Source organism: Mesoplodon densirostris, chromosome 15 (assembly GCF_025265405.1).
Source record: "Mesoplodon densirostris isolate mMesDen1 chromosome 15, mMesDen1 primary haplotype, whole genome shotgun sequence".
Taxonomy (NCBI): domain Eukaryota; kingdom Metazoa; phylum Chordata; class Mammalia; order Artiodactyla; family Ziphiidae; genus Mesoplodon; species Mesoplodon densirostris.
This window is the reverse complement of record NC_082675.1, coordinates 63,858,191-63,870,860: the sequence shown is the minus strand read 5'-3', so window position 1 is coordinate 63,870,860 and position 12,670 is coordinate 63,858,191. Positions and strand designations below refer to the sequence as shown.

Sequence of the window (12,670 nt, the reverse complement as noted above, 5' to 3'; positions counted from 1 at the left end):
TTGTTGTATTGTTCTTAAGTCTTAAACAGCTTTCTGCTTTGAAACTCTTCCTCACCTGCAATTTTACTTTTAAAAAGAAATTTTAAAAATTCAATTAAACGTGTCATCTAGAGTTTGTAAGTTTGTAATTCTTTAACCTAATAACTGGAAGTATGGTTAATACTTAACATTTTGTTTTGTTTTTGTAGTTTCTTGATCTATTTGAAGTGTTTGGGAAACTATATAAGATGATATATATATTTCTATAATTCTGTTCATATGTCACAATTAATTTTTTAAACTGTGTTTTTATTATTGATTTTCCCTCCTAAAGTTAAAGAAAAACTTACTGCGGATCCTGATAGTGAAATTGCTACCACTAGCCTTCGGGTGTCCTTGATGTGCCCTGTAAGTAAAGCAACAAAACATTCTGGGGCATCTTACTTTTTATAAGTTACTAATTTTCCTATAAAAGTAAGTATGTGAATGAATGGTATATTATAGAATTTTGAACTTTTTTCGTTTTCCCATTCCGGGATCTTCATGGTTAAGCATTATAATTCCAAAGAATGCAAACACGTTCTTCAGGCAATGACTAAGCAAGAAGAGGTGTAAAGGGATATTGCATCAAAGAGGGAAGAGAGTTTTAGGTTCAGAATAATCTGTCACTGTTAATTATCGATAATCCACAGCTAATACTGAACATATCTAGAGAGTTGGCTGCTTTTATCAGAATATAAACGGTATTGAAAAATAGCAGTAAAGTTATTAGGACCTAATAAATGCTAATTGATAGGCGAGATCAGGAAGAGTGGATGAAGGCTTCTATAAAATCACTACTCTTGGAAGGGACCCTTTCCAGATGAGAGGAACTTTATGAGAAAAGTATGGAATTAGGAATTTATAACATAGTTGCTGGGGGGAGGCATTTGGTGACCAGCTACCATTGTGAGAAACATACAGTTTTTTAAATGGAAAGAGAATTGTCAGAGAAGGGAATAATTTGTTGAGTTCCTATTGTGTGCTCCTTATATTGTCTTATTAGCAAGCCTGTATGGAATTGTTCCCATTTTGCAGATGAGGAACCTGAGACTGAAAGGAGTTGGCTAACCCAAATCACACAGTTAGTTTGTAGTAGAACAAGGATTTAAATTTTGGTCTTCTGACATTATTCCAGTTCTCCTATAAGACAATGTACCATATTGCCACATGGGGCCAAAAATATAAATATCCTGATTATAAGTCTCTACCTCTCTATTTGGGAAAGCAGATATCTTTCTTTCTAAAGCTTTATTATCTATTATCATTAACTTTAAGTTACCTTTATTGGGAAGGGATAGACGTAACATGAAATTGGGATTGCTTCGAAATTGGAAACGTGTGTTTATGAAACACAGAGAAGGTCTGCAGGAGGACATTAATGCCCTGAGGTGGTGGCAGGGGCCCTAGAGGGGCTTGGGACCTCCTCTACTCACAAGCTGGTCATGAGTTCATTTGAGTTCATTTCTTCACAGTACCTTTTCCTCCTTCTCATGTTAAGATTGATATTAAATTGGAACACATGAAATTGCCATTTTGTTGGTCAAAAACAGTTTGGATATTGGAAGTTTCTTATGATTTAACTCTAGTATATTCAGCAAATGTTCATTGCCAGCTGTATTCTAAGCACAACCACTATTTGGGAAGGGAACTCACGTCACCTTTTTGTTTTAGTATGTCCAGGAAGAAAGTGCTTCTACACAATTTACTTAAGGAGTTGTACAGTTTGCACAGTTCCATTTTCTGTAAGTCTTACTGTCTTGGAACTGGTTTTTAAATTTTTTTCCACTTTTTCCTTCAAACACTGTGCTGTTCTACATGACAACAACCAAAACAAAACAATAACCAAACTATTGGATTCTTGGACATTCAAAATAGTGAGAGTGGTATATTGGCATGGTTAGGATTTCTTCTATATAAGAATAGGGAATAGTTCCTTTCACATGTGTCAATTTTAATAAAACTGACAGTTTTAAGAAAATTAACATTTCAATTATTTGAAGAAATGAAGTAACAAGATTCTGTTTTAAGTTCATTAAATGTTTTCTTTCTCTGCTTACAAGTGAAAACAGATCTGTTTCTGAGACTATCTTTTGAGCTTTCCTCAGTATTCATCCTACCTGATTTTTTCAGAGCACTTTCTAAGAAAAGAGTGAATGGTACTCTTCCAACTATACTAGTGTTAACCTAACGTTGGGTTGCTAACTATAGGATGTGATCTATGTTATCAGAAAACCAAACGGGTGTTTTGACCAAATTTAACAGATAGATGACAGAAGTTAGATGATGAAAGTAGTTTTAGAGGTAGAGATAATACTAGTATCAGTTGAAGATAGCAGAATGGAGGGGGTATAGCCAGCTGACTGTGGAAATAACACAGGATCTGGGGTGGTGATGAGAAATGGTGAAGAAAAAAGGATCATAGGCGTTTGGAAGGATAAGTGGTGAACCATGAGTTAATTAGGCAAAAATGAGAGAAAATGATAGCTTAAGGTTGTGGGAGAAATGTTCTATTTCACAGTATGGTTTGTAAAGTGATTTGAAGTAGACATGAATCTGGATAGTGAGAGCACAGTTCAAAACCTCTGTCCTTAGGACCTAAGGAAGGTCATTTTACAACACCTATTAAAGAGGGATCTGATTGAGTGTATAATTAAATTTTTGAACACAGTATCTGAATTTTACATAGGAGTTCCATCTTAGTGATATTAGCTAGTGATTTTTGGACTGTCCTGCAGAGGTGGGCTAGGTGGGTGCCCCAGGATAGAAAAATAGGTTTGATTTTATGTCCTGTTTGATTCTGACTCAAGTTTTTTTTTAAAAAGGTACCGCTTCTACAAATAGTTTGGAACCACTGATTTGAGCCATTTTTGCTTATACCTACTCTTTCTTTAGACAGATACTAATTAGTCTATAATGAAGTAAAAATCAATTTAGATACTACCTGCTTAATATTTGATTAATAAAAAAGCTGCATTACAGTCAGTGTTAGATACCATTTTATTCATAAAATCAATACATTTCAAAACAGTGCCGTCATCTGACTAAATAGAATTCAGCACATTCAAATCTTTTTTTATTAACATTCCATAATCAGTATTAGGAAATCGGTCAGATTTTGCCAGTTAGTAATAAATGCTTTTTTAACTTGGGAAATGTTCATTAGCTCTTGGAAGACACTAGAGTAGCATTAAATTTAGGATCAGCAACTTTTGTAGTCCTGAATGTTTTTGTTTCTTTATGCTATGGAAATTCTAAGGCAGTTACAGGAGAGATGAGAATGGCGTAGAAGAGGAAGAAAAAGAAAAAAGCAGCAGATTGCAGATTGTGGCCCAAGGGTACCTGGGGATCCCTGAGACTCTTTGAAGAAGTCCAGAAAGTCAAAACTATTTTTATAATAATACTAGGACACAGTTTGTCCCTTTCTTGCTCTCATTCTCTCATGAGTAGACAGTGATATTTGATAGGGGTTACCTGACAGGGGCTGCTGTCATTGCTCTGATGGCTGATGGAATCTGTACTTGTGTATTCTTGTGTTTTAAAAATGTCTCTTAATTTCTAATACAATAAATATTGGTAAATACAACTTACATACATATAAGCTCTTGGAGGTTCTCAATTTTGAAGAGTGTAAAGGGATTCTGAAGCCAAAAGTTTGAGAACTGGTTGCCTAAAAAAACCATAGTAGGTTGAGTTAGATAGAGCATTATTTTAAAGAAACAAATCCAAAAAATTGGCAAATAATACCTACTTTATTATACAGTTGTTCAAATAAACAAAAGAGAAAATTTTAAATTGCTAAAACCTATTCAGAAGTAACATTTTAAATAATATGATATCTTTCTTTCTAGATTTAACTCTGTTTATAATCATGTGTATGTTTATTGGAAAAAACTATATTGTGCTATATATACTGTTCAGTGGTTTACTGTTTTTAAATTAATGGTATATCTTAAATATATTAATATGTCTAGGGCCTCCCTGGTGGCGCAGTGGTTAAGAGTCCGCCTGCCGATGCAGGGGATACGGGTTCGTGCCCAGGTCTGGGAGGATCCCATATGCCGCGGAGCGGCTGGGCCCGTGAGCCATGACCGCTGGGCCTGCGCATCTGGAGCCTGTGCTCCGCAACGGGAGAGGCCACAACAGTGAGAGGCCCGCATACCGCAAAAAGAAAAAAAAAAAAAAAAAAAAAATATATATATATATATATTAATATGTCTAGATCTAATTTTAACCACTCTAGGTATTTTGTTGAATTGGTATGGTACAGCTTATTTTTTTTCAACCGTTTTTAGTGATTATTTGGGTTGTTTCCAAACATGGATTATGTAAAAAAACAATGATGGAAAATTCCTAAATAAAACACTAGCCAGTAGAATCCAGTACTCTTTTTCAAGGATAATATGTGATAACAAAGGGATGCCTCTTAGGAATGCAAGTATAGTTTTATATTAGAAAATCTGTTGAAATTATCTATAATAATAATTGAAAAAGAAAAAACAATCCTCTGATCATCTCATTAGGTGCTAAATAGATATTTAGTCAACATCCATTCCTATAGAACAAAAACTCTTAGCAAAGTAGGAAAAGGTAGATAAGTAAAACCAAAAACTACCACCATGTATAATGTAAAACTAGGAATGTCTTTATGAAAGTGAAAAACATTTGGATTTGTGTTATAGCTCTGTAGCAACTGCATCTTAGTGATTGTATTGTTTTTAGCCTCTTGTAGCCTCAGCATCTTCATTTCAGAAGTAGAAATATAGATACTAGTCCTTTTGGAGTCATGGGGTTATTATGAGAATTATATGAAATTTACATAAAAGTCTTTAGCATGCTGTAAGGTTCTACATTACTTAAGGGATAATTCGTTATTAAAGGAAGGGAAAATATAGAGGCAAATATCATAGAAGAGAAATTACCTCACATTCTTTTCTCACTTTTTTTCCACCTTAAATAAATTGTGCTACGTACTTGCATGAATCACTATAACTTCCAAAATCTCTTTTAGAATCCTAGACACTTAGAGGTACTATGGACTCTGGAGTTAGAGCATCTGTGTTCAAATATTGACTCTGCCACTTTCTAACTTTGTAATGTTAGTCAATTTAGTTAGCTTCTTTTTGCCTATTTCCTCATTATAAAATGGGGATGATAATATATATCAACTGTTTAGTGTAGTTGTTAGGTTAAAATGTAAAGTGTCACGAAGATTAAAGTATTCAACGTGATACCTTACATGTAGGTACAACTGTATAAGCATTAGTTACTGCTATAATGATGAGTTGGATAATTATTTTCTTTTTAAATTATAAAATAACCAATGTTCATTTTAGCAGAAAGAAACTACAGATGAACCAAAAGAAAAAAAAAAGGAACATTCTAAAAATCCTACCCCTCAGGCAGAGTTAACAGTGTTATAGTTTAGCTGTGACTTCTTCTAGACTTTATAGTACAAATAAAGAAGTCTTTCCTTCTTCCTTTTCTTTCTCTTTGCCCCTTACCCACTCTCTCCATTCATTCTACCATCTGGCTGACAAATACTGAGCATAGGCTGCATGCTTGGTACTGTGTTGTGACACTTGGATTACACTGGTGAACAGCGACATAGACCTTGTAGGGCTTAGAGTGTAGTGGGAGAAACAGATTTTCTATCAGAATAAGAAAGCTGGTTATAAACTGAGATCTTTTCTATAAAGGGAGTATACAGGGAGATTCAAAAGGCTCTACAGCAAAACTTGATCTGATCTAATCTGGATGCTATATATGTCTTTTTTTTTTTTTTTTTCTTTTTGCGGTATGTGGGCCTCTCACTGTTGTGGCCTCTCCCGTTGCGGAGCACAGGCTCCGGATGCGCAGGCCCAGCGGCCATGGCTCACGGGCCCAGCCGCTCCGCGGCATATGGGATCCTCCCAGACCGGGGCACGAACCCGTATCCCCTGCATCGGCAGGCGGACTCTTAACCACTTGCGCCACCAGGGAGGCCCGCTATATATGTCTTGATGTTGGTATTCCTCTACCAATTGGAATAAGAATTGAACAGAGTACTAGGTTATATGAGTATATTGAAACATCAACATATGCGCTTATACAAAAGTGAAGAAAAGTATATAAAAATGTATTTGCAATTCATATCACATACAGGAGGCTGATTAATACAGGTAACCAAAGATAAATAACCAAGTGGAAAATGAGAAAAGGTTATGAATAGACAGTTCTTGGAAACACAAATGACCCTTAGAAGTAAAAAAAAAAAAAAAAAAAAAAAAAGCAGCAGCAGTTCAACTTCACTTATAATAAGAGAAGTGTATTCCAAAACTACAATGGGGTACTTTTCACCTATCAGGTTGGCAGAGGTCAAAGGATTCAATAGTGCTATATTGACAAGGTCGAGGGGAACCAAGCACATTAATACATGTATATGCGTAAATCAGTAGGTAACCTCTGTAGAAGATAGTTTGTCATTGTGACAAAAATCACACATACACTTTTTCTTTGACTTAAAAAGTTTGCTTTTAGGAATTTATCCCATAGCTATTTATTGCAGCATTATTTGTAGTGATGAGATTGGAGACAGTTTAAATGTAAGTACAGAATTGTGTAAATTTCATGCCACCATATCTGGGAAAATGTTTTTTAAAATACACATTTGATTATGCATAGAACATCTGTGAAAGGACATGCAAGAGATGGATAACAGTGGTTCTCTCTAAATAGGGGAAGAGATGAGAAAGAGACATGTTTTCATTGTATATGTATCTTTTCCTACCTGTGAATTTACAAGTTTTACCTACTTTCAAAAAGTGAGATAGTCTTTTAAAAATTATAGGTCCTTTAGTGAATACAAATAAAATATATAGCAATCTTGATGGAAATAAATTCTGGTTTTAGTTTCTTTTTCATTTTGTTAGTCTCGTATGACTTCTTCACATTTTTATGACTTTTGAGGCTTTGTTCTCTTTTCTGAAATGATTTCCCATGTTGTCTTCCCTGTCCTATAGTTAGGAAAAATGAGACTGACAATCCCATGCCGTGCAGTGACTTGTACACATCTACAGTGCTTTGATGCTGCCCTTTATCTGCAAATGAATGAGAAGAAGCCCACCTGGATTTGTCCTGTGTGTGACAAAAAAGCTGCCTATGAAAGTCTAATTTTAGACGGGTAAGTATATCCCAACATAATACTTAATTATACTTAATCTTATTTCTAAATTGTAGTTAGTGGCCCTTTTATCTTTATAATATTATTTGTGTTGGGGACAAGAGGGTGAGTAGTTTGCTTTTCTTTTTGCTTTTCATGATCATATTTCATTGTCCATAGGAAAGGGTAAAATCCACTTAGTGATGTCATTTTGCTTACCTAGAACTTCTTGAAGAGCAACCAGGTCTGTGTAAAACCACAGAGCAAGTGATAGGGTAGCTAGAGTTGTGTTTCACAGCTGTTAAGTTTAAAACTAGAATTCACTTCCAGGTTTTTCTGACTCTGGAGCCCAAACTTTTTTAAGCATTATCTTTCATGTCATATTGCGTATGTCAGAATTAAGGAAAATGATATAAACTAATTATTGGTAAATGAGGTACCCTTCTTTTCCTGTAACACTGTTTAAAAAAAATTGCATATATCATCCATACACCCCTATTAACATTTAGGAAATACAGTTAATGAAAAGATTAAAATAAAATCATCAACATCCCACCCTATGGTGATGATTTTGTTATTGATGTATTAAAAAGATTGAAATCACTCTTTGCATAATGATGTGTATATACATCATGATTTTCACTCTATAGAGTGAAAAATATCCTAGATCTTTAAAGATACTTCGGCATTTTTTCAGTTTGAAAAGAGTATTACTGTAGAAAGGAATGAGACAATGAAGAGTGATGGGACTTTTTTCTCTGTAAACTTTTACTTTTTAACTTACTTTGAAATAATTTCAGATTTAGCAAGAAGTTGCACAGTAGCATAATGTGTTAGTTGTTAACATTCTGCCATATTTGTTTTGTCACATTCCCTCTTAATGTGTAGGTATTTTTGGTGTGTGTATGTGTGTATATAGAGAGAAAGAGATAACTATTTTCAGAAACCTTTTGAACCATTTGAGAATTAAGTTGCATATGTCATGTCCCTTTGTCCATTAATATTTTAGGGTGTGTTTCCTAAATACTTGATGTTCTATTGTGGGTACACTACTAATCATTTAAGCGTTTTGTTTGTTTGTTTGTTTTCTTTCCTATTGGGTTGGCCAAAAAGTTCCATAAGATCTTACGGAAAAACCCAAACAAACTTTTTGGCCAACCCAATATTATTGCCTATGTCGTTGCCACTCTATTTTACCTTGTGATATGAACATTTTTGAAGCTTTTGTTTGCTCGTTTATGTCTATGGGTTTTTCCTTAAGCTCTCAGAAATTGAAATGCTGAATAAAAGAGAATATATAATTTTAAGACTTTTACTATTTATTACCAAGATGCCTCCCAGGAGGAGTAAACAGTTTTACTCGCCTAGTTGTCGTTTCACTCTCCTGCCAGTAGTGTATTGGAAGCCCACTTCTCAGTCTTCTTACCAAGCTTATCATATTAAATCTTATTTTTAAAATGCCTTTACTTGTTTCCTAGTTGAAAAGATATCTTATTGTTTTGACTTTTATTTATTGTAAGAATTATCAGTTATCAATAATTATCAATTATTATCTTCATCCATATATTGGTTATAATACTTTTTATGAATTGCCTTTAATGTTTTTTTTCCTGTGTGGTTCATCTTTTTCTTACTGACTTATAAATGCTCATTATATAGTGAGGATATTATTTTCTCTGTTTACACATGCTAAATATATTTTCCCAGTTTACCTTCTGATTGTACTGTGACATTTTTCTCATTCAGAAACTTTAAATTTTTATTCCATCAAGTCTGTCTCTTCATTTTGGTTTTCTGTCTTCAATGTGTTTTAGAAAGTCCCAGAGATTTTATATGAGCATTCACTTGTTTTTTTGTCAGGTACTTTTAAGATTTCGTTTTTTTTTCCCCTTCCATTCATGCAGTTCTTTATTCCATCATGCATTCCTTCATGAATTCATTCAGTATAATACTTATTAAATACTGGCTGTTGTGTCAGATACTAGATCTAAAATGATAAACAGAGCACTTCCAGAGTGGGAGACAGTGAAGAACTGCATATTGTGTTAAGCTCTATGAAGCTAAAGAATGGAACTATGTGAAAAAATTGGGGATAGGGGAGAAACTTTAGAGTAGTGAATAGGTGATCCCACTACTCCACCCTTCCACCTGAAGGTTGGTCAGTAATCTCACCAACACTTAATGAATAATCTCTCCCATGGGCTTAAGACACTGCCTCCATCATTTAAACCATTTTTTGTACTCAAGTGTCATTTCTGAACTGGTATTTGTGCCATTGATCAAAGTATTGGCCAGCACAAAACTATTTTAATTATTGGATTTCTGTTATTCATTAATATCTCTTAGGCCATATGTTTCAGAATTTTCTTGACTGTTTTTACAGTTTGCCATATTCACTTGAATAAAAGCATGCTTAAATTACACAAAGAGGGCTTCCCTGGTGGCACAGTGGTTGAGAGTCCGCCAGCCGATGCAGGGGACACGGGTTCGTGCCCCGGTCTGGGAGGATCCCACATGCCGCGGAGCGGCTGGGCCCGTGAGCCATGGCCGCTGAGCCTGCGCGTCCGGAGCCTGTGCTCCGCAACAGGAGAGGCCACAGCAGCGGGAGGCCCGCGTACCACAGAAAAAAAAAAAAATTACACAAAGAAATCCTGTTTGGATTTTGATTGGAATTATGTTTTTCATATAATTAGGGAAAATACATATTTAAAGTATTACATATTCTAATGAAGGTAGCATTTTTCCTTATTTGTTTTTATCAGTTTTATCAAGGTATAAGAACTGCCCATATTTAAAGTGTACAATTTGGTACATTTTGACCCAGTATACACCTGTAATATCATTACAATAAGATAATGAATATATCTGTCCTACCTAAAGTTTTCTCATTTATCTTTCTAATCTCTTTCTTTTACTGTATCCTCAGTCAAACACTGATATGCTTTCTGTTTCTACAGGTTGTTTTGGATTTTCTAGAATTTTGTATGAATAGAATCATGAAGAGTCTGCTTCCTTTGTCTAGCTTATTTTTATTCAGTATACTTGCTTTGAGATTTGTCTTCATTGCTGCATGTACCAATAGTTTGTTCATTTTTATTCCTGAATAGCATTCCGTTGTACAGATATCCAACAGTTTATCAATTCACTTGTTTATGTGTTCCTTCTGGTTTTGGGTTCTTGCAAATAGAGCTGCTAAGAACATTCATGTCCAGGTCTTTGTGTGGACTGATGTTTTAGTTTATCTGGGGTAAGTACTTATGAGTGGAATCCCTGGTCACATACTAGGTGTATGCTTAATCTTTTAATAAATTACCAAACTGTTTTCCAAAGTGGTTGTACTCTTTTATATTCCCACTAGCAATATATGAGAGTTCCAGTTGTTCCACATTCTCATCAACATTTGGTATGGTTAGTTTTTTTAATTTTAGACATTCTAGTGGTATATGGTGGTACCCCATAGTGGATTTAATTTGCATTTCCCTTATGACTGTATTGAGCATCTTCTTGTGTGTTTTTTTGCCATCTGTGTGTCATCTTTGGTGAAGTGACTGCTTAAACTTTTGCCCATTTTTCAGTTGGGTTGTTTGTTTTTCATATTACTGAGTTTTGATAGTTCTTTATATATTATGGATGTAAGTCCGTTATCAGATCTGTAGTTTGCTAATGTTTTCTGCCATTTCCTCTTTCCAGTCTCTTAATAGTGTCTTTCAAAGAGAAAAAGTTCTTAGATTAAGGCCAGCTTATCAAGGCTTTCTTTTATGTACTGTGCTTTTGATATCATATTAAGACATTTTTTCCTAACCTAAGGTCACAAAAATTTTCTCCTTGCTTGCTTTAGAAGTTCTATAGTTTAATTTTATACTTAGATCTGTTATCTACTTCAAGTTAATTTTTGTACATGGTGTGAGATAAGAAGCAAGGTTTTAGCTTCATTTTTGTTTTTGGCATACGGTCATGCAGTTGTTCTGCCACATTGGTGAAAAGATTGTATTTTCCTCATTGAATTGCCTTTGCACCTTCTTTTCAAAAATCAGTCGGCCATATATATGTGGATTTATCTCTGAACTGTATTCTGTTCCATTGATTTGTCTGTATTTATGTCAGTACTGCACTGTCTGGAAATCAGGGTAACCTGGGACTTCTAACTTCATTCTTTTTCAAAATTATTTTGACAATTATAGATCTTTTGCATTTCATTGCATATTTTAGAATCAGCTTGTCAATTAGAAAACAAATCTGGGTTTTTGATTTGTATAATGTTGAATCTATAGATAAGTTAAGGGTGAGTTCACAATATTTAGTCTTCTGATCCATGAACATGATATATATCTATTTAGTTAATTAGGTCTCAGTATGTTTGGTAGTTTTCCGTATATAGGTCTTGTATGCTTTATGTCAGATTTATCCCATTGTTTCATATTTCTCATGTGGTATTGTTTTTTATATTTTTAGTTGTATTATATAGAAATATAGTTGATTTTTGTGTGTTCTATCTTGAAACCTTACTAAATGCATTTTGTAGTTAGAATAGCATTGTTATAGAACATAGGATATTCCGTATAGGCAGTAATATTTTAGGAATAAAGACAGTCTTACTTTGTCCTTTTTAATCTGGATGCCTTTTATATCTTTGTCCTGCTGTCTTGAACTGACTAGTCTGTTGACATGATGATTTGCATTGATTGACTTTCAAATATTAAACAACCTTTCATTCTGGAGATAAAACCCACTTGGTCATGATTTGTTATCTTTTATATTTATTGTTGGGTTTGTTTTGCTAAAGTTCATGAGAGATAGTGGTCTGTTGTTTTCTTGTTTTGTCTTTGTCTGTTTTTAGTATCAGAGTAATGCTGGCCTTATATAGGGAGCGGGAAGTGGTGGTACCATGAATCCTCAAGTATTTGGTAGCATTTCCTAGTGAAGACATTTGGGCCTAGAATTTTCTTTGTGGTAAAGTTTTTACAAATGTCTTTTTTTTTTTTTTTTCAAATTTATTTATTTATTTACATTTATTTTTGGCTGTGTTGGGTCTTCGTTTCTGTGTGAGGGCTCTCTCTAGTTGTGGCAAGCAGGGGCCACTCTTCATTGCGGTGCGCGGGCCTCTCACTATCGCGGCCTCTCTTATTGCGGAGCATAGGCTCCAGATGCGCAGGCTCAGTAGTTGTGGCTCACGGGCCTAGTTGCTCCATGGCATGTGGGATCTTCCCAGACCAGGGCTCGAACCTGTGTCCCCTGCATTGGCAGGCAGATTCTCAACCACTGAGACACCAGAGAAGCCCTACAAATGTCTTTAATAGACACAGCGCTCTTTGGGTTATCTGTTTCTTTCTGAGTGAGCCTAAGTCTGACTAGAAGTTTGTCAATTTTATTGATCTTAAAGTACCTACTTTTGGTTTCATTGATTTTTCTCTATTTTATTTTATTTTTTCCTATTTCATTTGTTTCTGTTTTTTGTTATTTTCCTTTTCTGGTTACTTTCACCTTAATTTGCTCTTCTTTTTCTAGTTTCAT

At 34.7% G+C, this 12,670-nt stretch overlaps 1 protein-coding gene across 4 annotated transcripts in view; it reads left to right on the top strand.

Annotated features, from left to right (window-relative positions):
• PIAS2 (protein inhibitor of activated STAT 2) overlaps positions 1-12,670 on the top strand; it is a 91,126-nt gene that overhangs the window by 56,578 nt on the left and 21,878 nt on the right. For all 4 annotated transcript variants that reach the window (XM_060118167.1, XM_060118166.1, XM_060118168.1 and 1 more), the window contains 2 exons: positions 314-387; positions 7,020-7,180. In XM_060118167.1, the coding sequence (XP_059974150.1) occupies positions 314-387; positions 7,020-7,180 (235 nt within the window). The remainder of the gene's footprint in view (positions 1-313; positions 388-7,019; positions 7,181-12,670) is intronic.